General features: G+C 48.7%; 1 protein-coding gene across 1 annotated transcript; it reads right to left on the reverse strand.

Moving 5' to 3' along the window:
- Window positions 1–1,048: 1,048 nt before the first annotated feature.
- Window positions 1,049–23,045, reverse strand: LOC132333002 (hydrocephalus-inducing protein homolog). Its single transcript, XM_059857729.1, has 23 exons — window positions 22,979–23,045; window positions 22,283–22,380; window positions 19,717–19,842; window positions 19,346–19,465; window positions 19,078–19,212; window positions 18,688–18,887; window positions 16,718–16,842; window positions 15,945–16,146; window positions 15,349–15,532; window positions 14,902–15,001; window positions 14,290–14,408; window positions 13,136–13,362; window positions 12,203–12,270; window positions 11,261–11,490; window positions 10,396–10,496; window positions 9,128–9,263; window positions 8,515–8,679; window positions 6,161–6,313; window positions 4,063–4,301; window positions 3,454–3,709; window positions 2,320–2,463; window positions 2,010–2,153; window positions 1,049–1,528 (listed from the first exon to the last, which is right to left on the reverse strand). The coding sequence occupies exons 1-23, from the start codon at window positions 23,043–23,045 to the stop codon at window positions 1,049–1,051; spliced, it is 3,819 nt and encodes a 1,272-aa protein (XP_059713712.1).
- Between the last annotated feature and the right edge of the window lie 2,359 nt (window positions 23,046–25,404).

Consider the following 25,404-nt stretch of genomic DNA (forward strand, 5'->3'; position numbering starts at 1 on the left):
GGCAACAGCCAGGAAATAAAGATGATTTTGTGCTTCTCTTTGAAAACATTCAGCCACAGTGTTCATTGCACCTATAGGGCTTTGTTTCTCCTGATTCAGAAAAACTGCAGTGTTGAAACAACTGGTATTTGTGTGTGAGCAGGTACAACCCTTCTCCATAAACTTAATGCCAACACTGGGCTTTTGAGAAACTCTTCTGCTTCCTTACATCTTTTTTTTTTTTTTTTTATTGCCCCATGAGCAGCCTCTGTTCCCCCTGATGCAGAACATGGGGCCACTTCCCACTCCAAAGTACTAATGCTCACCAGGCAAGTTGTTTGGAGGAAGAGACAGTGACTTTACAGTCTTGCTTTATAAAAGACAGCTCTGGAGCTGTCAGTGCAATACCAGCTTTTGGGTGAAGGCAGAGATGTGAGCACTCTAGCTGGGTTGGGAAGGGGGTTCGTGGAGGTCAGGACTCTTCATGGACTGACACACATTGGAGGCTGGAAGCCTTCTCATCATGATGCAGATAAAGACCTCATTTTACATTGTAAAAAAATAAGTCAAAAAATTCCAAACTCAGCATAGGTCTGTAGGATCTGATTGAGCTTCTCTAAGCAAAACTTTCCTAATTCTGCCTCCCCAGACACCCCATGTCCAACTGCCACTTTCAGGGCACAGGACAGAAGGGCAGCAAAAAGGGAGGCTGGCACAAGTATGACTTTTTGGTTTGCAAGTTGAGGAGGCAAAGCAAGTGGTAGGTGCACAAGAAAATCCACCTCTGTTTCCAGGGAATGCTCTGCATCTGCTGACTCCTGGTCAGAGTCCTCTTGAGCAGGATCTTCCTGAGCAGAATCCTCCTGGGCAGAATCCTCCTTGGTACAATCCTCCAGGGCAGAATCCTCCTGGACAGAATCCTCCTGGGCAGGATCCTGCACTGTTTCCGGGGTTTCGGTTGGCTCCTCCACACTTTTAGTCCTGTAGCGTCTCCATGGAAACACTCCCTTCTTTGATGACTGTGGTTTGAATTTAGGTGGTGAAGGCATGAACCTGGAAAATAACATAACTACGATGGTGGACCTGTAGTGGGAGAGAGAGGTGCCTGCAAGAGCAGCTCCTCCCTGCGATGCAGCCCCTGGCTGGGTGTTGGTGTGGTGAGCTCAGTAACAGCCACTCCAAAACCAGGCTGGAGCAGGTCCATGCTCAGAGCAGCACAGGGATGATGCTCATACCTTATGGTGTTCACCCGGCTGTCTGTCAGGAATGACCAGTGGTAGTTGACAGGCAGTGGGCTGCAGTTGGTCATCTCCATGTGCAGAACTTGTTCTGTGTCATTTATGATGCAGCCAAAGTCCACAGCCTCGGCCTGGAGGTGGAGATTTGGGAAGTAGACTTCTCCCCGAACAGGGATCTTCTCCACATGAGGATGCTCCATGAAGCGCACGCTGAGAACCTTCTTTGCCACCCAGCTATTCAGATTGTCCTTATAAGCTGGGTTAAACTGGATCCAGAGATGAAGTTCCTCCCCTACATCCACTCTCACAGGCTGCAAGGACAGGAACAGTAATTATTCACCTCTGGGATGATGTCCCAAGGTCTTGACAGTAGGAAACAGTAAACATTCAAAGTGTGACCCCAGCATTGGATTCTCAGTTCATGGATCATTTCTCTACAGCAGGAGTCTGTCTGCAGGCACCCCAGTCCAGTCCAGGATTCCCTCAGGCTCCTGTTTTTGTGCTCAGCTCCAATACAAGGGAGTGGCTGCTGGAGAGCTGGCATGCTTTCCAGGAGACACCTTTACTGCATGGCTTGCCTTGATCTGCTTTCCTGCTCCCCTCTCCTCATGTTTTAGAGCCAGCATGGATGTTACCAATTCAGATAAGATTTTGATTCCTTCAGCAGCTCTGCTGATTCAGCTCAGGCCTGACACTACAGAATAAACTTCTCAACTTGAAGACCTCCCAACAGAAGTGCACCACCACATCCCTCCTCCTCAAACCCCACTGAACAAGCCCACAGAGGCTCACCTTGGAATCTGCAGGGAGGGGTCGCTGGTGCACATTGCAGATCAGGAATGGCTGTTCCACGTCCAGCACAATGCTGAGTGGCAGGGAGCTGGTGTTTTTTAAAGACAAAGGCTGGTACTGCAATGTCAAGACATCGCTGGGTTTCTACAGAAACAGGAGACAAGGGAAAACAACCTCAAGTGCCATAGACCTCCTTCCCCTTCCAATGCATTTCACATTTTTCAACACCAAAAGTGCATATATTTCTATTTACTTCCAGCCAATTTAAGAGTTGCACCTTTAAATGCCAGGATGCAATCTGGTGACTTACCTTTTCCACACGGAAACTGATTGCTCTGGAAGACATTTGCACAACAGGGTGAATGAAGTTGCAGGTGACATCCACTTGCATGATCTGCTTCTTTGCTGTCTCTTTCCCCACCACAGCGTGACACAGCAGCCGCTCCTTCACCTCCTGCATACAAGATTCACTTGTCTCCCAGTGCATGCTGGCAGGCCCAACACCCCACACTGGCTTGTCACCCACCCACGGGCCCTGTTCCTGTCACTTATTATTAGGGACTGTAATTAGTCTCTGCTCTCCTCAATAGCTCTCTTTTTTTCTCTGCTGCCACCTATTTATTCTAAATATCTGTGCCCAGGGGTCCTGGAGCCAGGGAATGCATACCAGACTTAGCTGGCAGCTTCTCTGCAGAGTTTCATTTCCCCTGGAAAGAAAGGTCCAGGTAGGAGAACGCTCCCAGACTCTGCTGAAATCTCCCCTATGAGTTGCTCTCCAGGGGTACTGCAAAACCTGGCTGCCCCTGGGACACCAGGGCTGGCTGAGAGACTGGGGCAAGCAGGAATAGGAAAGATGACCAAAGTCAATTTGTCAATTCTGATGAACCCTGGGAACAGTTTCCTGCCTGGATGGACATCGCACTGATCATTAGAGCTGGCACACTGTGTTTTCCCCCTCCAGGACTCATAGCTAGAGCAGCCCTGTGCCCATGTTTGTCTTCAGAAGAAAAGCAATGCTGCTCCCAGGCACTCCTGCCATTCCCAGGGCTTTTGTTTTACTCCCTGGGTAAAGGGTTTTCCCCTCAGAAAAAGCACTTGACAGTAGTTTAATTTGCTTCCTGCCTGGGCTTCTAGTCTAAGTGCAACTTCTTTGCTCTGCTCTTCCTTTCTGCCTCAGCACATGACACAGGAAAGCCCTGTTTGCCCAAAGGAGCAGTACTTCCTTCAGCCTGTATTTTGGGATCAGCAAGTTGGGTTTATGGTAGCTAGGGAAACACAAAAGAGCCTTAGCAACTGATGGTGGCCAGCAAGGAAAGCAATTAGCCTTAAAACAGTTTCTTGAAGCCACTTGCTCCTTTTCACAGGCAAATGTCAAGGGGCTGCAGAAGCAGCTGCAGTGGAGGGGATCTGATGGGGAAGGCTCAGCCCTTGGCAGGGGCCTCACCTGGGCAGTGCTGGAGCAGCCTTCCAGCACCATGTCCACAGTCTGGCCTGGCCTCAGGTCCACCTGTGGCGGCCGCAGCTTAAACACGGGGCTGCCAGGTCTGGGGATCTGGAGAGCATCTTTGCTTTTGGGGCCACCGAGGGCGGGGGGACGAGTGCTGCGCCGGAAGGCGCGGAAACCTTCTGTGCTCCAGTACAGCCGCTGGGGGCGCCGTCCTCTGTTTGTCACTTTGAAGTGGTACAAGCAGGGAGTAAAGCTAGAAGAGAAGCAGAGATGGAAAATGTCATGGGAGCTGTTATTTCCCTGGCATCACTCAGCTTCAGCTTCACCCTGATGGCATTCCCTGACTGCACACTCTGCAATAAAACCTCTACCCAAAAGGCTGCCCAGGCTCAAAGCTTCAGCCCTACCAGGTCTTCCAGCTTCTCTGTTTCTGTGGCTTTCCAGGATATCTAGCAACTCTCAGATGACATATTTCTAAAGGAATTCCTGTGGCTTCATGGAAACAGAGCTGGGACCTTGAGTACTGAAGATCTAGCCTGAAGGACTATGGAAAAATTGATCCTTGCTGAACCTACAAGAGATGTAGAAGTTTCTAGAGTCTCCTACCTGAAGTGGGACTTCAAGTCAAGCCTTGGAACAAGAGGTTTGTCCGTGACAACTGTGGTGCCAATGCCCACAGCCTGGAGAGAGATGATGGTTACAGGGTTGTTCTCAATGAACACCTTCAAGTTCTCCTGGAATTTCACTGTGTCATTCAGGTTGGCTATGACAGCCACAGACACCTCAGAATTAGGGGGAACCACTCCTTTACTGGGCTCAGTCCTCCAGCAGGTGCTTTTCCCAACCTGTAAGACAAGCCAAACACAAACTTAGATGGAAGTCATGGACCCCACTCTGCTGTGAGGTGCAGGAAACAGGAAGGCTAAAGAGATGAGTATAAAAACCATAAATGTTTAATTTCCCTAAATGGTGTCCAGCACAGCGGCTCCCCAAGAGCTTATACAACCTGTTTTTACCTTCCTTTAACAGACTCAGGTCATTAGCTCCATTTTGCTCAACCCAAGGGATGCTCCTCCTCAGGAGAGGGTAATTCCCCCTACCAGCTCTCTTTGGAGTGCTTGCCAAGGGAAGCTGTTTACTCTCTGCTGGCTTCCCAGCAGTGGAGCTGGCTCTGCACAAAGGCTCACGGCCAGAGGAAGGCAGGACTGCTCAAATCCCAGCCCAGCAGCCACACACACAGCTGGGGGATACAGCTGAGAGCCTGAAGAATAACTCTGCAAAGCCAGCTGAGCAAAATCCCAAATCTCCTTTCCCAAGGGGCCATCAGTGCTTCCCAACATCCCCTGAAGGACTGAAGCCCTCACTCCCCACCGATCATCAGCCGTAGAGAGGTGCCCCAGTGCCCTCTGCTTTGGAAAAGTCACCTCCAAATGGTTAGAGCAGAGCAGGAAAGCAGGAAGCAGAAAGAAAACTGGACAACATGTGCTCTGTGGGCATGGCCCACTCTTCCCAAGAACTCTTGTCATCTGCTTTCTCATGGACTTCACAGATTGGGCAAGAGAGCTGGCAGCTGCCCAAAGGAGAGAGGAAAGGCCTTGCACCAGCACAGCTGTACAGACACAGCTCTGCAGGTCTGGCCCTGGTAGGAGCATGTGAAACCCAACCTTTACACACCATGACCACCCAGCCAAGGTCATTGCTCCCTGCAGAGGCTGAAAGCAGAACTTCATTGTGGAGTCAGGAAAAGTTGCCCTGCCAATCCTCCACTTTAGGGTAACATTTATCCCCTAAACATCTGGAAAAGCAGCAAGAGGAAAATTCACACCCCTCCTCCTTGGCCCAGGAGGCTGTGGCTGGACTCTCACATAACACCTGACGATTTATCCACAAATACAAACAAGTCCACAGTGTCAGGGTTGGCTTTAACCAGCTCTAGAAGTTGAACCCACCCAATATACAGAAGATCAAATCTCTTTTCAGAGCTTTTTTCAAACCTTTCACAGATGCCCTCTCCAGCAGGGAGCACATCCCAGTCAGCCCCAAGCCACGAATCCTTCCTGGCTGCTCCTCCTGCCAGAGGAGCAGCTGCAGCTCCAGCCCTGTGGCTTGTCCCCCTGTGTAACCTCAACAAATGAAACAACCTTCCTCTGCAGGTAGTCTCCAGACATTCTGCAATGCTACAGAGACCACAAGCTCTGGGGGTGCACAACCCTCACAGGTGCATTTGTTTGCAACAGCACTACTGGTTTGACCCCCAGGAGTCGTGAAAGTTGCCTTCCCATGAGCAGTTTGAGGGCAGATCTCACACCCTGGTTTCTGCCAGTAACACAAGTTTGGCACCAAGCAAATGCAGATGGAATGAGGAGTCCATGGGGAAATCCATGCATCCATGCCCTCTTAGAAGCAAAGGGCCACAGGCTTCTCTTGATCTCAGAGCTTCAAAAACAAGACTTGAACAGCTAAGTATCTTCCACAAAATAAAGAGAGAACTTGCAAACATGATCCAGACTAATTTCTGCTCCAACCTCTCTGCAAACTATTTCCCAGAGGCGTGCCTGAGATCCTGGCTCCTCTTGCTTGCACTTGGATGGAATATCTTGCTTCCACTCACACAGAGAAATACAGAAACGTTGCATACAAAAACAAGTCAAGGGCTGCTCATAACCAGCACTTGTCCCTGGAAAACAGCCCCACAGACACTTACCATCTCTAGCTGGAAGTTTGCAGGAATGTCACTCTCATTGGTGAGGTGGAGAGTTTTGAAACAATCTTCTAAGACTGGGATAGAGCCACACTTTATCTCCCTGGGATGGACATAGACAGCAGGTCCCTGGCCAATGCACTCTAAACAGATTTCCTGTTCCAGGAAGAAGGTAGGAAAGGTCAAAAAAAAGATGCAACAAAGGCAATTTTAAAAACACAGCCAGCTCTAAGAGCATTCCTAGACTGGGGATAATGATGGCCCTTTGAAGTTGTCAGTGATGCAGACTGAAACAGAAGGCCTGGAGCAAGTGTGGGGTCTGCAGTGATCCCACCTGAAAGCCACAAGCTCCCATTATCAGAGGACAAAGAACTGCTGTTTGCCATGCTTGCTCCTTCAGACCTCTTCCACGTGGCTATTTCCTTTACCTCCTGCCTGCTTCATTCACTGCTCCATCTTGGCCCAAACCACCTTCCCAACTTTTGCTGCTGCACAGCCATCCTTGAACACTAAGTTCTTGAAAATTCAAAAAGCTACACTGGTGAAAGCAGCACAAGTCAGAAGCAAAGCAGGCTCTTCAGAGTCGAGATGAGGCAAGTTAGCTGCCTTCAATTTGTGCTTATGTGTAATCTTCATATAGATGAGTAAGGGGCATTTATTAGTAATTGCACCATTCAAGCAGTATTTTTTCCTTTTAAAAAAAGTCTGAACTGACTTAATAGTAATCTGAAACTCAAAAGGATTGCTCTTGCAGAGCTGGCACAGATGGTGGGACAAGGAACATGGATCCCTTTGCTAAACTACCTGCTCATACCAGTGGAAACCAGGACAATTTATTCAGTCTTGTTGGATTTCAAGACTGGTCCTAAATGCCTCAACTCTTACACAGGACTTGAATGCATAAAACTCACAACACCAATAAGACTCACTGGAGGGCTTGGAGTATGATTTAAGCACAGAAGAAACCAGCCTCTATGATGTAAAACCTTTCAGGATGCATGACTTGAGGGAATGGCATTGACAGCTGCCAGAATTACCTTCACTCAGAAGGAGCAGCATCCAGAAATGCACATCCCTTTGGGACATACATGACTGTGCAAAGAAGAGCCAGAAACTATGTACCATGGCTGGTAGCTCAAGAATAAGGAACTACAGCCCTGCATGATGACAGATCTTTTATTCCTCTGGGAGAAGGGAGGCCCAGGGGGCTGCAGCCTGGCTGATGCTGCTCAAGACTCCCTGGAGGATGAAGCTGGAGGGAGGAGCTGTGCCTCACTAGCTGGCTTTGCTTCTAGGTGACAGTGGGGCAGAAGCAGCAGAGGCAGAGCAGAGCCCTTTGGAGATGAGCAGAATAGCACCTGGAAGATGCCTGACTCAGCTTCAGTGACAATGGGATAGATCCTCACTGAGGAAAAGGCTCATAAAAACACACGAACCCTTCATCTATAGTATTCTTAAAAGGGACAAGAAGAGCCCTGCTCAGCAGTGTTACAGGCAATGTGACACACGGGAACGAGAATAAAAGCAGACAGCAACTTTTTCCTCAGTGTTACTGCTACACACACCCCCTCACATCCTGCAGCACTGCTGCCTTTGGTGGGGTGCTCATGTCACAAACCAGACTATGTAGGCATCTGTGCCTGGCAGACTGGGCCTGTATTTTGTAGTCACTCTTGCTGTTATGATATATGCCTCTTTTAGCAGCTCTTTTAGAACCTTCTTTAGAATCCTTAGAATCTTCTTTAGAATCTTCAGAGTCCTCTTTTAGGAGGCTTTACTTCAGGGATTGCTTGCCTTATCCATTTCCAAACTTGGTGGAAAAAACAAGCAAAGTCTGTGCTCCAGATGCAAGTTGTGTGGACATACATATGGTCTTGGCTGGGCCTTTGTTGAGGAGATATGATGGGTATTTCTCAGATCTGAGGGACCTGGCTTTCAGAGAAGCCTCAGTCCAGCTCTGCACAAAACACTCCTTCAGTGTTTGCTTTAGCAAATGGTGCTTGCTTTAGCAGGATTCAGGGATGTCCCTGTGTGATGCCAAACAGTTGTAATGAAGCAGCACTTGTGTTCATCTGATAGCACAGCAGAGAGAGACCCAGGGACTGGTCCAGATTTCAGTCTGGGGTTGTTATCCCATCTCCCAGCTTTGTAACTATATGCTGGGTCAGGCACTGAGATTGCCACCTATGAGGCTTCCACTCTTCCTTTTTCCTAGGCATAAGCTGCTGCTTGTGCCACCAGTCCCTTCTGTCCTTGTCCACACCAGCCATATATCACAAGTTCCTGGAAGAATCCCTGTGCAGTTTGCACCCCACTGGGATGAGTTGCTCAAGGCACATGTGTCCCCTTGCTCTCACCAGTGGGGATCCTGGTCTCCCAAACACAGCCAGCTCAGCAGTGATGTTGCACTCTCCCAGCAACCGGGCCTCAACAGTAATTGGAATCCCCACCGAGCTGTGAGCCTCGATAATCCCAGACGGCGCAGAGCTGGAGTACCATGCAGCAGCCTCCTCCTTGTGTTCCTGGAAGGGACAGAATCAAAAGCATCTTCAGAACTGAGGAAACTTTAAACTCCTTAACCTCTACCACAAGAGCAACTCCCACACGCTTGTAAAAATTCTCAGGAGAAAGCAAAAAGGCAAAAAACAAGATGCAAGGTGTAGGTGCTGAGCATCCCCAGGGGGTCCAAAAGTTGCTGCATCCACAGACACCCGCTTGGGTGCTGACAGCCTCCTTGCATCAGATTTTCACTGCCCTCTAAGCTCTGCCAATTGAAAACAAGTCAAGGACTAGAATCTAAACATCTTCCTCAAGATGTGAAACTGCTTCTTAAAGTTTGTATTTGGGTTCCTGTTCTCAGAAAACCTTTAGCTTTGACTAGAAACCAGCAAGGTCTTATCCAAACCCTTTTATTCCCCTAATAACCCCCTCAGTAACATTTGAGGGCAGGAGATGGATGCAAGGCCAAACCTGAGGGAGAAGACAGTAACAGCCAGGAAAGTCGCTGTCATTCACAAGGGTCAGCTTCTCATCATAGAGGACTGTCAAACAGCAGCGCCCGAAGTCCACGACTGGGTTGAGCACTCGAAGAGGAGGAACGATGCATCTGGGCAAAGAAATGACCACAAGGCAATCAGAGATACTGAGAGCATGGAGAAATTTTGTCCTCAAAGAGCATGCAATGGAGTGTAAGACATTTGTCAAATCTAATAGAGTAGTCCTAGAGTAGTCCGGAGCTGTCTTAGCAGTTTTGCCCCTTCTTTGCCCAAGGACACTTGCAAGGACTCCTGTAACAGTCCCAGTGGTCCATGAACCCGGGGGAGCCTTCCCAAGGAGGACCAGTGCCCACCAAGGCTCAAGGAACACAAGACTCCAGTGTATCAGTGAAAATTACTCCCTCTTCTCCTACAGCACTGTTGTCCTGCCTGAAAGCTGAATCATCTCTTCCAGCAGTGGAGGGCACAAGGCCCACAGTGCAGGTGATCAACTTCTTCCAGTTCCTACAGCTCCCTCAATTCTTTACCCTGTAGGTCTCTACACTGACTGTCCCCATTTGCACTTGCTTTACAGAATGGCAGCCCAGGCACTGACTGGATGGCTCTGCCTGGGAGAGAGAACAGCACCAGGGAACTCCATCCCTCTTGGCATTCAACTGACACCCACAGCAGCACAGCAGGATGGAATTCTGCTGCAGCAAGAACAACTTTTGGTCTCAGCTCTGAGAACATGACTCAAAAGAGCCAGAGGGAAGCAGCGAAAGCTGAGCTGACCTGCCACATCAAGGACTACAGTCCTCTTTGTAAGATCTTTTGCTCTCCCCACTCCTGCCTGGAGCCTCTTCCCCACTGCACATGCACAGTTGAAGTGAACCAGACCCCAGCTCTCAGCAGGCTGCTCACTCTGTTCCAAACCACTGCTGCAGGGTGGTTACAAGCCAGCACAAATTCACCTCTTGCAGGAAGAAGGACAGGCAACCCTTTGGAAATTTATTCCAGCTCAAGCACCAAACCCCAGACCAACAATTAATGTCATTCTGCTCCCTTCAGAAAAAGGCCTAGGGCCATGTCTGGCAGTGAGCAGGGGGGCATCTCACTCTGGGCTGCTTTCCTAGCACTGTTCTCATGTCTAGATGGGCAGATCCAGCTCATGAAGCAACACTTCTCTGGAGTGCAGCCAGACAGTGTGCTGGTGCTGGATGCACGAGTAAAGACAAGCAGGTGCAGGAAAGGTGTTGGTACCTGGCTATGAGGGGCAGTGCCAACACTTTCATGCCAGCATCTTCCACGTCCAGCACCAGGTCCAGGTTGTAGTCTCCAACAGTGTTGGGACACAGGGTGACCTGGTAGAAGAGAAAAGAAGTGCAGCAAGTATTTGCTCACTCCCAAAATCTCATCACCTATGTGTGCTGTCCTTCAGCTCTTGTTCCATGGTAGACAAAGGGAGGATTTTGCTTTAATTCTTCTGCTGGTCCATAAGTAGAGCAACAGTCTTTGAGAGTAAAAAAAGCCCTCTGGCAATATCAGATTTGCTAAAGGGATATTGCCCTCTGGCAATATCAGATTTGCTAATTTTTCACCTGACTACAATGACATAAATGCAGAAGTCTGTTGTCTTGAATAGAACGAGTCCAGCTTTACAACGGGAAGCTGAGGGCAAAGTGTGGCCCAGCACATGCTGGGCAGTTCATGGCTGCAGAGTATTTTCTGTCCCCACTGAAGATCCCTGCAGTGAATACAACTCATCTGCTGCCCAGGAGATGAGAAACAAGACCAGGAAGAAAAGAAATCTGCTTTCTACAATGATATCTCTCTCTTTAACAGCAACCTTCTGTTTTCATCCTTGCTCTGCCCACTTGCAATCAAAGAAATGACTCTCAAAAACACAAGAATGGCTTTGGGACTTGACCATATGGTATGTGATCTCAGCTTGTGATTTTGGAAACAAAACAGTGCTCCTTGAGGAACATCCCGAGTAACCCAGCTAGCAGAGGCCTCTCACCAGTGCAGATCTCTCACTCACAGGATGCTCAAAGCTGGCACCAGAGCTAAAGCCCTCCCACACTCCAGTGAAACTTCAGCCCCAGCAGCTGGACTCTTCTCATACCTTGATATCCAGGGATCCCAGGGCACGGACGGTCCCACTGCAGGGACTTATGGTAAATTCCTCTGGCCTCATAAGACCTTCCTCCCTCCAAGACTGGCTACTGGGTTGGCATATCTGAGTAGAGCTGTCAACACTGGGCTCTCCCAAATTATCCTCAGGAATGTAGAGGGAGAAGGCCATGGGTATCAGGGAGGTGTTAAACAGGCAAAACTTCAAGGTGCGAGGAAAACCTAAGAAAATGACATAAATATCCATTTAGGCATCAATATCTCATTATTCCTGCTGTGAATATCCTGCTGGTAGGATAAAACTGTGCTTGGATTTTACTTCTTTGTTATCTGAACTTCAGGTCATTGCAGTGGATCTACGGCTTGGCTGGCCAGCTATGTGTGGAGGAGACCTCCCAGCCTGCTTACCAAGAGTCATTTAAACCCAGAGGGGGAGGAAAAACCAGCTGCAGGCACAGCCCAGCACCTCTCCATGCCCATCAACAGTGACTCCAGCAGGGAGGCAGGAGAGGCACAAAAAGGATGTCATGATCTCAAATGCCACCGAGGTAAGCACATGCAGACAACATTCAGCAGCACAGTTAAAAGAAACAAAGATAAAACAGCTGCCCCCAGCCGAAGAAACCTGAGGAATGAAATCAGATTAAGCAGGATGAATCTGCTATTAGAGAACCATATTCCTGCCTGGTGCCTTTCTTTATTGTGCCACTTACTAAAAGGGAAACAAGAAGTGGCCAAACGGTGATGCTGACTTTTGGTCCTGTTTGATCTCATGATGGCAAAAGGGTACCTGAGGCACCAGCAGCCCTGGAATTAACAGCCTGAAGAGGCTGTGGTGGAGAAACACGAGTGATGAATGCTCCTATATTCAAGTGCTCCATTTCAGCACCACACCAACCTCTGACAGTGTGGTGCCAGCCCAGGGCACACTCACCAAAGGAGATGTCACCGAAGTTGAGGGCGGGCACATCAACATGGAAAGTGGGTCCCATCACGGAGCCCCTGCGAGGACAAAGGCAGGGAGGCAGTGCCTTTGTTAAAGGGAATCACAAAGGGTTCGGGTGTCCTTAGGGAGAGGGTAGATAAAAGCTGCTGTCAGAGCCACCCTGGGTTTCAATCAACCCAGCACCCTGTGCTCAGCACAGCACCCATGTGGACAGGAGGCAGCCAAAGCAAAGTGGTCAGCAGCTGACACATTATCTGGGACAGGCCTTTGAGCTGAAGTGAGTTTTACTTCTTCTATCACCACTTTTCTTCTTTTTTTCCCACCCTTACCCTTTGCTGAGTGAGGATTTGATCCTTTGCCATGGCACCAGCCCATGGGATAATGCCCATGTCCTTGGGACAGTTCCTGCTGCACAGTTCCCTAACTCCCACATCAGCCCTTTCCTGGCTGTGCCAAGGAGGCACCAGAGCACTCTGTGCACAGGAGTTGGGAGCACAGCTTGTCCCCCACTGGGAGAGGTGAGGTGAGGCTGCTGCTGCCCATCTGGCATGAGTTATTAACAGAAGTTTTTAAAAACACTGCTGCTGGTGCAGAATGACCCAGGCTGGCCCATCTCCAAAGCCCTGGGGGCTTTGCTGGGTGTTCAGGTGGGAAATCCCAGGGCAGCTACTGCCCAAAGCAGATCCATCCCACTGCCTGCAACAGCCTGAGCAGGAGACATCCCTGCAGGGAGTAGTCACTCCAGCTTCTGGGTACCCACACAGGACAGCAGGCACCCCCACACTAAAGGGATGCCAGAGCCAAGATTAAGACCTCAGGCAACACCTTTTTTCTCTGCTCCACCACAAAATGAGGTAGATGGAAGATGATTACCCAGAGACAGCTACAGATGTGCCCAACAAGCTCCAAAGCCCTCCTCACCTGACAGTAAAGGTCAGAGGCTTAGGGGATTCAGTCACATCAAAGCAGAATTCTTCCTCAAACTTCCCCAGGATGGTGGGACAGAAGGAGAACTGGATGACCTGGAGCTTGTGTGGTGCCACGGTGCCCTCCTGGGGCTGGAAGGTGAAGCAGGAGGAGCCCATGGCTGTGGTTGGAGGGATGAGTTTGAAGGAAGCCTCAACAGGCCCTTTGTTGACCAGGTACGCCTGCAGCAGCAGAAAAGCAAAGTAGAAATACATGAGGAATCTTCCTTTCTTACAGAAGTCTGAGTCACTTTCAAATTAAACTATTAACACCTGTAAGACAGAAGATGCCCTGTGCTGCTGCATGGCAGAAACAAAAAAATACAGCTTTGTATAGCTTTGGGTTTTTCATGCAAAGCAGTGATAACTTCACATAACCAGTGGCAGAGACAGTCCACTTTGACCTGCAGCACAGAGGAGCTGCTCAGCATCACCGAGTTCATTCACACCTGGCCCTAAGAGCAGCACTGGCCATCACAGCATTAGCAGTGACATCACCACAGTGATTTCAAAGGTGTCAAACCCCACCATGGGCAGGGCACATTGAGTTTCCATTGCAGCCCAACCTGTTTACAGCAGGAGTGGGAGAAAACAGAAGCTGAGATGTGGTGAGGGACTGGTCAGCAAGGGAAAGCACTGCCAAGTGCTTTGACCAGCGCTGAGCCAGGAGGGTGGGTGGCTTTCCTCTGACTCCCATGAGTATGCAGGAGGGATGTGACTGAAAACTGTTTGCAATGGACTTGAACTCAAATGCAGCCAGTTTGTTCCAGCTGCTTTTGGACAGCATGAGCACAAAGGTGATTTGTGTTTGGGACTGGAAGGAAAGCCTCTGAACATGCAGCTTTTTGACCCAGTGTTGGTTTCATGTGTCAAGCGGTTTTGCAGAAAGCCTCCCAGCTGATGTCCAAAGAAGACTGCCCCAAAGAAGGGACTGGGGTCTCACGAACAACAGACACACCTTTCTGACCCCATCCAAAAGATCCAGATTCCAAGAAATACCCCAAATTTGACTAGTATCACAACTACCCAAGGTGCCAGGAATTCCACAGGTTCACAAGGCTCACTTCAACCCTAGGAGCCACCAGGATCCACCCCAACCCTGCTGCTTACCTCATATCTGTGGGTTACTCTGATAAAAACCTCCCCGATGTTCATTTCCTCAAAGTGGAAATGGAGCCGGGGCCCGAGGCCTTCCCCTGTGAGGACCAGGGGCAGCCTGTTCTCACGGCCTGGGGAGAGATTTCTATTTCAGTACAGTAATTCCTTCTGCTATCCTGCATTTTCCAGGCTGCCTTAGTGCTAGTCCCTGACTCTGAGCTGCGTGGGACCAGCTCCTGATATCCCAGGAGAAGATAGGGACCCTTCTCTTCCCTCAGGAGATGCAGTACATCCATAGAGACCATCCTTTCTTCTACCCCTATGCTGAGAGTGGAACTTTAGGAAATGCCAGAAATTTTGTTCTTCCTCCTTCTGGGGGCACCTCAGAGTGTTTTTCCCAAGGGAGGAGGAGCACACTAAATACAGGCAGCATTCAGAACAGCTGAGAGGGGAAAAGAATCAAAATAGAGGAGATCCCCTGGAAGCTGCAGGGACAGTGGGCATGTGCCAGCACTGCCCTGCTGAGCACAGACCCTTCCCAGCAATGACACAGGAGCCCAGGGATCTGGGGGAGTGTTTGCACCTGGCCCTCACTGCGGTGAGAGGCAGGGGAAGGAGCCGTACCTGAGATGTCGCAGTAAGCCGCTTGCTTATAGAACCCGGCTGCCTGGGGCGTGAAGAACACGCTGATTTCAGCCGAACAATTCGGCCTGATCTCACCCTCCTAAAGCAGAAGGAGACAGCAAAAAATTCTCTTCAGACATCACATTTCTTGTTTTCAACCACAGTTCTGAAAGTCATTATTTAGAGCATCAGTGACAAGCAAGGAGTGAGTAACACTCATCAATAAACTGACAACAGAGTTTGGAAGCTTTAGTCAGGCTCCTGCTGCCTTGCCAGGAGCCCACAGGGCAGAAGTGCTTTTTGCAACCAGCTCTCTGACCTCCCCAGAATCCCGATGACATCTCTTGGCACACAAAGCCAGCTGAGGCAGGGATCAGTCAAGTGACCTTACTCAGGGAGGAGGATGAAGAAGAGAAGCAGGAAGGGAGGCTCTCAGCCATCATTTACCTTTGGCTCAAGGGAGAAAATGTTATCTTTGAACAGCAGGGGATTTTCTCTCATATTTTCCACCTCACTCTGGAAGCTGTGGGTGAGAAGATTATTGCGTTCCCGGCAAGTGGTGTCCACTCCGCACTCCTGCAGAAATTCATGCAACTTCTCCTTTTGCAGCTCATATATCCTGTGATACTGCCTGCAGGCATAGGAAAGACAAACCCAGCAGGTTGTTTAATAAGCCACATCTTTGCAGAGAGAAGCTGAAGTGCAGGAGCAGCTGCACAGCAAAGGGCTGACCCTGAGCCATGGGGTCCCAAATGGATCAGAGGGTCACTTGTTCACTCCACACTTGCAAGCTCAGGAGAGACTTCCAAAGCCAGCAGTCCTCAAGAGAACCTTCTGGCTCAAAGCCTCTGCCACAGCTGAGGGAGAATCCACCAGCCACCTCAGGCAGCTTCCCCTGACACAGAGCTGCTTGGGGGAGGCAGGTAGAGATGGGATGGTTGACTTACCCATAGCCATTGAAAAAGCACCAGCATCTCCTGAAGCCATACGTTAGTTTTACCCTTGGGCAAGGTACATCACTGAAACGGATCTTTGAAACCCACCTCAGCTTCAGCTGATCCTCCTCTTCCTCAGTATCAACAGCCCTCCACTGGAAGCGGGCTGTGATATTACTGTGGTTGTGGATGAGCACAGTTGTGTGGTTTGACATGGTGATGTATGTCTTCTCAAAGGTCACAGTATTCCTGTCCAGCCCGATGTGGGCATCCACAGCTCTTCCATGAAGGCTTGTGTGGGTCTCTTCACCTGGAACAAAGCAAAGGGGAGTCTTTGCTCAGCTCACTGCCTGATGGAAGCACAAGGAACAGAGCAAACCACAGCTAGCAGAAGACAGTGTCACAGCTTTTAGCTGAACGAGCAGTTCCATGGATCAGTCCATGTACCACAAGTTGAGAGCTGCATGTGCACAGCATGACAATGTCCTGGACAACCTGCCAGCATTTCACCCTCTAGAACAGACCCCCTACCAAAGACTCCCTCATTTCCAGAGCTTTCAAAGCTTCATTATTCCCAGCCAGCTCCTGGGATTCATCTGGGCTCAGACTTCAAGCTCACCATTCCTGTTGCAGGTGAGTGTTTCCCAGGCGAGATGCAAAGAACAAATACCAGACATGCTCTCTAGAAATGACATTTACATGGAGCTCTACAAGGATCGAGATGACAAACTACATGACTACAAACCAGATGACTAGAAAATGAACACCATTAAAACTATCATCATCTCCTTCAACACCCACAGCCACACCAGCCTTTCTGCTTAGAAAAGGCTCTGTTCTGAGGGATGCACAGAGTGCCCTGTGCAGTGCCCAGCACTCACCTGTGTCATAGTGCACAACAAGGGACCCGGAATGGTCACAAGACTTCTTTGGCTGAAATTCCACTGTCACCTGCATGAAGTCGCCAACATCCAGACTTCCCGTGGCCGGAGTGACAGAGAAAGGGCTGCAAAACAGAGATAGAAGGACTTTCGGTGGAGATTTGGGGATGTTATCCCTTTTGGAGTCCAGTTCACTTCTGCTCACTTGTGCAAAGAGCAAACCAACCACAGTCAGCAGAAGACAGAACAGACAGGGTCAGAAACAGCTACTGACTCTAGTGTGACATCCAGCCCTCACAAGATCCTGTGGGATGAAATGACCTAATCTCCCCCATACTCTGTATCCAGCTCTCTGCAATGAGGCTCCAGGGTCATTTACATCTTTCTTACCTTCATCAGGCATCAGCTCCCCTTACTGACAGAGCTGGGAAAAAGTTATGGCCATGAGGATACCAAGGACCAAGTACTCCTGACACAATTTAGAAACAGAGCTGACAAGTGAGCAAAGCTGCCAATTTTGTGACCAAATCTCTCAAAGCACCATTCACCTGCACTTTTAGTAAATGGGGTGTGCAAGGAGGCTGCAATCTATTTCAAGTCCCAGGGCACAGTTATCTGCTACAGCCAAGCACTCTTTTGTCCACTGGTGCCTTAACTGCCATTATTAAATTATTTGATTTTGGGAAAATTGATCTGATTAAAAGCTGCCTCCCACACCAAGGAAGACAAAAAAAATTTGGCTAATTGAATTGCCTCACATGTCCACTAACACTTACTGCAGGAAGAAACCTAAATATCATCTAATCTTAACACATATTACTTTTAAGTGATGGTGTAACAGCTGACATCAAACAGCATTAACTATTCTAATAAATTCAGTCTGTTAGGTTAAAGCAGCTCCATCTCTGCGCTGAAAAATTCTGTCCAGAGTCAGCAGCTCACAGGGTCCATCTTTCCCTCTGTCACTGCACCCAGGCTCTATTTCATCTACTTCAATATTTAATTCCTGAAGTTCAGAAACTCTTTAAACCCCTATCAAGCAGGATCTAATGTGCTCTGTAGCACTCAACAGAACTGCTGGCAAGCACATTGTAAAAGGATACCTGACTTTACTGGGTATTTATTTTGGTGATGGCAAAACAAGATCTGGAAATCCCAGAGAAAAACTGTGCATGGATTTACAAGTTCCTGTCTACACGTTTGCACAGTCAAAAGCAGCAGCCAGGTTGAACAGCATCCAAGGAGCCTGTATTGGAGCCTGCCCATAGCTTTGGCAGGCTTTGGTGGAAGCTCCTCTCAAACCCTCATGTTTCACAGCAGAAAAGTCAATTTGCCTTTTGACCTCTGTTTTCACAGAGAAAAAAAAAAAAATCAAAGCCACTCAGTTGCCTGAGGTTAGACAGCAGGTCTATGCTGCATTCCTGACCTCAGCTCCTACACCAAGACCTCTGGGATCACATAAGCCTCAACACACCACCAGCCAACTGAACTGGTTTCCTTGCAGATGTGGTGTCAAAAATGCATTAGCCTCTCCAGGTTAGCCAACAGGAGAAAGAGTGATTGTCTTCTGAGACTGACAGGAACAGCACAGGCTGTCCACAGCACAGCTCACATGAGGAATCTGATGAGGGGACCACTGGAAAGCCACATGCCTGTGGCCTCCCAGAGAATGGGTCTATTTGGCTGACAGTGCTGAGTAAGCATTTCAGAAGCTGCTTGTGCTCAGGAGGGTGCAAGCCAGCTACCAACATGTTCCAGCACGCTCCAGGAAATCTGGGACAGAGAAAGCTCAAAGGCTGCAGCCTGCTTAAAACATGAGAAGCAGCAGCAAACCTCACATGTCCTGCCCGTTTCCAGCCAGGGCTGCAGGGCAGCAGCTCTGATGCTCTGGTTCCTTTTGTTGCTCTTTCCTAACTCTGCTATCACCCAAAGGTGATATCCTTTGCACAAGAACAGATGAGCTGCCTCACCTCTGGGTGCTCAGCTGGAAACAAGCTTCCCGGTCGCCGACATTGCGAACCAGCAGAGTCTTCTGGGTGCTGTAGTTGACCGGACACTTGGAGAAGTCCAGCTGGTCAGGGAAGTCCAGGATGGCTCGGGCACCAATGGCCCAAATTGGCACAATGAACTCTTCCCTTTCAGTGGTGCAGATGAGCTGGTGGAAATAATCCTGTGGGAAAGGAAATGGTCTCAGCACAGAGCAGTTATAACCATCTTAAGCATGGGCAAAGAGTATCTCCCAGTTCTAGATCCTCTGAAACCAGAACAGGTCCTTAAAACCCAGGCCAGATGGCCTGAATCCAGCCTTGCAGATCCACTTTTCACTGAAGACACCAATGTCTTGGGCCCTCCAGACTCACCTTTTTCTTCCCAGGGAGGAAGAGGATGCGGACAGTCGCATAGAGGCCCGGTGGCACCTTCCGGTACACGCGATTGGGGCCCACCAGCTGGAAGAAAGGTGAGTTCTCCAAGGTGACCTTCAGCAGGTGAGGAACCTGCAGAAGAGACATGGAATGATGGTTTTGCCACTTGTGGAGACAGGTGGACATGCCCTGGTGCCATCCTTAATGACCCTTCTCTGCTCTCCTCTTCCAGCACAGCACTAAACCTCCACGTCCCAGCACTCACCGTGTCCCTGTTCCTCAGAACCACCGGCACTTCACAGACCTCACCAGGGCTGAAGTTCTGAAACACCACCTCTGGTGGGCAAGGCTGAAATGAGCTCTGCTGTGGGTTAGCTGCCGAGAACTGCAAGGAGAGGCCAGAGAGAGCAGAGCCAGGTTCAGCTGCCGGGAGGAAGATTCTGCTCCGATCCCCAGTGAAGTACAGACTCTGGGTCAGTACATCTGCCCAGCCCACACTGGGCAAACAGTGGCTCTTCCACCTCTGCCCTGGGCTGATCACAGCTCCTGGAGCACACTGAGCAGGCTCAAGCTGCGCTGCTCTTTTGGCATCCTCCTCAATTATCACATCAAACAGCAAGGGCAGGGAAAGGCTACCTTGTGATGGGAGGTCTCATGCTTCTCTTGAGGCTGGACAATCGGAGGCAGGCTCAGCTTCTTAGCTCTGGCCAGCCTCTTCTTGGTGCTGAGAGACATCTCCTTCTGGAAGGCAGAGGGAGTCAGCTGAAAGGCAAAAAACCAGCAAGAGTCTCAGAAATGCCCTTGTAAATGGGGGCTTTTCTTGTTCACTTACTACTGATGAATAATTTGTGATCACAGCCACTAGGACAGTTCTGGAAGCCCTGCAAGTTGCTTGCTGAAATACTTAGCACCAATAAATTAATAATACAGAGTGCAATACACATACTCCAACCACATGGCTGTGTCTCATCAGTCTCTCTGTGATTTGATGGGACATGTTTGGGGATTTCTGCTCTCTGGGCATTTGCTTCCTCTTACATTTCATTGGATTGAGACAGTGACCTTTTCAGAGAGTGGGGAGGAGCTCTCAGAACTGCCTGAACTCCATCCCTGCACAACACTCAGAACTCACAGCGAGGAGATAGCACTGCTGGCTGAGTCCAAGAGAAGCAAGAAAGAAAAGCTGTACTAAGAGTGAGGTGCACAGGAATGTCTCCAAGTTTTAGCTCTCTCTGTTAATTAGCATTTGTTTTCTCTGTCTGGGCTGACAGAGCCCTCCACTGAAGAAAACAGAGGCATCTCCTTGACAGAGCCTCAGCAGTGGGGCATCTTCAGCCAAGGGAGCTGCAGACAGCAAGGGACCTTTGTGGCCCTGGCTCCAGTGCTGCCTGCAGGGCTGCATCTGTGCCCACACAGGAGCTGAGAGGAAGCTCTTCCAGCTGGGACCAGCTGTGGCTCTCCAGGCTTTGGGCAGAGTTTGAGCTTTCCCCCCAAATGCCCAGGTGCCCAAGGGCAGGTCAGTCAGAGCAGCACAGGTGAGTGCCCAGCCTGACAGAAGGAATTCCTGAGGCAAAGGGGAAGGAAAGAAGCCCATGCTGAGGGCTTCAGCTGTCCCTGACACATCCCACAGTGTTCCCTGCTGCACCAGGACAGCCCCCAGCAACAGGAGCACGGCACAGAGGGCTGGGCAGGGGGTCTGCAGCTTCACAGTGCTGCTGGACAACAGGGGCAGGGAGAGCGGGGACACCAGGGCAGCTGCCAGCCTTAACACAGCCCCAGTGGCTACTCACAGTATTAGACTTCAGTCTCTCCCTGAACAAAAGAGGTGGTGTTGGTGTCCTTGGGAGTCCAAAATCCATTTTGAAGGGAGGATGTCACAGATGACTGACAGTGCCTCAACAAAACTGGAAGGAACAACAATGGAACTCTGAAAATCCAGAACCCAATTCATGGCAGACTCAAGGGATATAAAGGTGCTAAAGATTTTATACGATTTGAAAGTAGCTAAGTGCTTGTTTGGCATATTGTTAGGTCTCTAGTTGGACTTTATTTGAACTATATGTCTACCTTGGGCAATTCAAAGATGGATCGTAATGAAACCTGGAGCTAAAAAGCTGAACATTAATAATACTTTAAACAGACAAAGCTGTAGCTTAAACATTATTTACAAACAGCTCGAGTGGACCTCCTCTTTTTTAGGCTAAACAACCCCTGCTCTCTCAGCTGCTCCTCACAGGACTTGTGAGAGACTGGAATGTTATGGCTAACGGCTTAAATATTCCTATAAAGGACTTTTTGCCCATGGTGACAAAACTGAATAAAGAGGCTGAGAACAGCCAAGCCCACCCTTCCCTGAAAATGCCTCCTGACTGGAACTTGGCACTGGGAGTTAAGCCACCTAAGGGAACTTGAGACAAGATAAAGGTGACACTATTGTCCTGTTAGCTCAGGTCTGGGGAGAAGTGAACAAGGCTGAGGGAGAAAAATATATCCCCACTAAAGCCAAACGCAGCAGCTGTCCTGAAAATCAGCTCTGTCTGCCTTCTGGCTGGGGAAGTCATAGCCACAGACTCATCTGCTGAGGCCAGGTTTGCACACTAGCCTCCCAGCAACAGAGGGGGAAGGAGGAAATTTTGGGGGTGTGGCACAACCTCTGGTAAGAGACAGTGGACACCCATCCTCCCTGACACAAAGTGGCTCAGCTCTAAAAGCCCCCAGCCCCAGAAGGCCACATCCAGGGGACATTCCCATGAGGGGCAGCTGAGGGGGTGTCAGAACCCATCAAAGACCTCCAAAGTGCCCCCAGAGCCATTCCTGAGGCCTTGCACCAGATGGCTGCATGGCATGCAAAGGAACACAACAGGTCTGAAAATCCACAGCCCAATTCACAGCAGGCTCAAAGGATATACAGGTGCTAAAGATTTTATATTATTGGAAAGTAGCAAAAGACAGAGCCAAACTTGCCCCACCCCAGGGAGGTACTGGGCAGTCCCACCTTGCCCAAATCTGCATTAATCCATTGGAGTCTTACATTTTGTGAGACCTCACCACAGAGAAGATCAGAAGAGGATGGGATGGGATCCATGGAATGGTGATATTTTCTACTAAATCTGTTTCTGTCACTCTCTTTCTTCCCCCCTTCCCAGCCCCCTCCCTCCCACCTTCTTTTTCTATTTCTTTCTCCCTCTCTCTTCACATTTACTGTTCCATAAACTATTGACTTTGGCATATGGTCTCGTTTTGCACCTTCATTCACGGGCATCTCCTTAATAATTTTAATAACCAGATCATAACAACCCACTGAAACTTGAACAGAACTCATTCACCTATAAGTAGTTTAAATAAATACTATAGGAAAAAATGTATAGACTAGTATATTCAGGAAATGTTGCATTTCTTCAGTGAGAAAAAAAGCACCCTCAACAGACCATATATTGTTCATCCCCTCAGCTGTACATGCCACCGAACTGAAGACTGGCATTATCCCATCCTGTATTTCCCTTTGGCATTCTCTTTCAGAGCACAGACGTGACAAAACCAGAAAGTACAACTTGAGCCAATCTTTACCTTCAAAGGAAATTCAGGACTCCCTGGCAGAAACCAATGTTCTGCCAGTTCAGGATTTCCTGGCAGAAACCAATGTTCTGCCAGTTCAGGACTCCCTGGCAGAAACCAATGTTCTGCGAATTTAGGAGTCCCTCGCAAAGACCGAAGCTTTGCGAGTTTAGGAGTTGCTCACAGAGACCAATTCTCCGCGAATTCACAGACCTCGCTCACAGAAAGCACTTTTCTGCGAACAATTCGCTTGGCGGATCGCCGTGCGAATGAGCCAGGGCCGGGCTCCGGGCGCTGAGGCCGCTGCGCCGTCACAGACGCTGAGGGGCCCGGGCGCGGTTACCCGGCAACCGCGGCACCGAGTGCGGGCCCGGGCCGGGCCGGGGGCCGCCGTGATTTGCAAAGGACATCGGCACTTTTGCCACAGGCTTGACTTTAGTGCTTTCTGAAGAGTCTTTCTGTATTTATGAAAGTTTAAAATGTGGTGATAAATGCACCTATGGCAGGTCTATACACTGCTCTTTGAACAGCACTAGGATTCTATCCTGGCTGGAGCCCCAGCAGGGGCTGAGGGAGCTGGGAAGGGGCTCAGCCTGGAGAAAAGGAGGCTCAGGGGGCCCTTGTGGCTCTGCACAACTCCCTGCCAGGAGGGGACAGCCGGGGGGTCGGGCTGTGCTCCCAGGGACAGGGACAGGAGCAGAGGGAACGGCCTCAGGCTGGGCCAGGGCAGGCTCAGGGGGGGCACCAGCAGGAATTTGCCCATGGAAAGGGTGCTCAGGCCTTGGCAGGGGCTGCCCAGGGAGCTTGGGAGTGCCCATCCCTGCAGGTGTCCCAGGAAGGGCTGGAGGTGGCACTCAGGGCTCTGGGGACAAGGTGGGCATTGGGCACAGCTGGGACTCCATGGGCTGCGAGGGATTTTCCAACCCCAGGGATCCTGGATTCTGTGCTATACAACTTGGACAAAAAGGTTTCCTAGCTCTGACTGGTTTCTTAATGAGAAAGGAACTTTCTTAGAGTACCTTGACCTTTAATAGTCATGAAAATTGATCCTTGTGCTAAAATTTTGCACTGCCTTCAGCAAACAGAAGAAAGCTTATGATGGATCTGCTTTCCCTAAAAATAGGGTAGGAAAAAATTAACATCTGAAAACAGTTAAATATGCACATTTGTCCTTCATTGCAGAGCAAATAACAGACTGCTTAGCTTTAAACATATGGCCTTGAGTTCTCCTGACTTTGTGGGAATGAAAGCCTTAAATCAGATTCACATGGATGGGAGTATCTGAGTATAGAAATGAATACAAGATCAATGTTAGCAATGAAGTCACACTTCCTGGAGTGTCTCTTATGCATTTGTTGACCAAAGAAGAGATTAATTGTTTCACTTGTAGAAATTTCACTGGTGCCTGAATTTCTGAAAGGTAAATATTTAAGCAAGAAAAAAAAAAAAAATCACTGGCAATAAAAATTGGGTACTTGTAAAGCCACTGGTAAAAGCCTCATCAATATTTAGGTGAAAATAGAATACTTTCCTAAAAAGCAAAAAAATCCCCACCCCTTGTACATCAGTCACAGTTTGACAAGAAAAAGCATTGTTACTTCAGAATTTTTCCCAACCTGAAATGAAAGTGTTTCAAAAAAAGAAAGAAAATTAGAAAATGGAGCAAGAAATCCCTATGGATCAGTCTTATCAGGAAAATGCTGATAGGCAATACATCATGTTTGACCATGACAACCTCTGATCAAAATTTAAATGGTTCTCTGTAGAAATCATTATATTGTAATTATTTTCTCAAAAGACTCATGATTATTTAAATGGCATAGGATTCATCACAAAGTGATATTCCCAGAATGAAAATACTATAGTAGTAGTAGTAGTAATAATAATAATAATAATAATAATCTTCCTAGAAATATCAGTACAATAGAGAGTTTGTACCAAATCAAAATAATTTAAAAATCAATACACCTGGTGCTGAAAAGTTTGAAGTTAAAGGGAAATGTTCCCTGAGGTCAAGGTCAAGGCATGCTGCTGAGGACCATTTGAAGAGCACCTGATACTGACTATTATCAAAAACTGCTCTAGGCAGACTTACAAAACTTCATTTCTTCTCGTTTGTCACTCCTTTGAGTGGCACTTCTGGTACAGTCCCTTCTGTCCCTTTTGGTTCCAAAATACCAGGAATTTTCCTTATTTAAGGTCTTGTTAGAGAAAAAACAGTAAAAAACACTTAATATTTCCTGTGCCTTTGAAGACATGGAGAAATGTGTTGAGAGCTGGATACAGAAAGATTCACTTCTTTCTTGAGGCTGGTGCCTAATCAATATTTGAAAAATTTATTTCCACATAAGTTTTAAAGTTTCCTGTGTAAGTTTTGGCAATTTCTTTCAAGGTCAGGTTGGATGGGGCTTGGAGCAAAGTGGTCTAGTGGAAAGTGTCCCTGCCTGTGACAGGGGGTGAAATGGGATGATCTTTAAGGTCCCTTCCAGCCCAAACCAGTATGTGATTCTATACTGCAAGATGGAGGAATTTAACCTTTTCTGGGGGGAGATTATTTTAATTTCAGGTCGAATTTAAAATAATACTTAAAAAATATAGAATGAAAAAATTTCAACATGTAAAATTCAACTTGCATGGATCCCATAGTCCATTTGCAGACTTAGATTTTTAATCTTTCCAGAGTCTAAGTTTTCTAAATCTGTTTAAAGAAGTACCTTTTGGATAACCCACAGCTGCAGAAATGGCAAGAGCATTTGGAAATGTATATGT

Source organism: Haemorhous mexicanus, chromosome 12 (assembly GCF_027477595.1).
Source record: "Haemorhous mexicanus isolate bHaeMex1 chromosome 12, bHaeMex1.pri, whole genome shotgun sequence".
NCBI classification, from domain to species: domain Eukaryota; kingdom Metazoa; phylum Chordata; class Aves; order Passeriformes; family Fringillidae; genus Haemorhous; species Haemorhous mexicanus.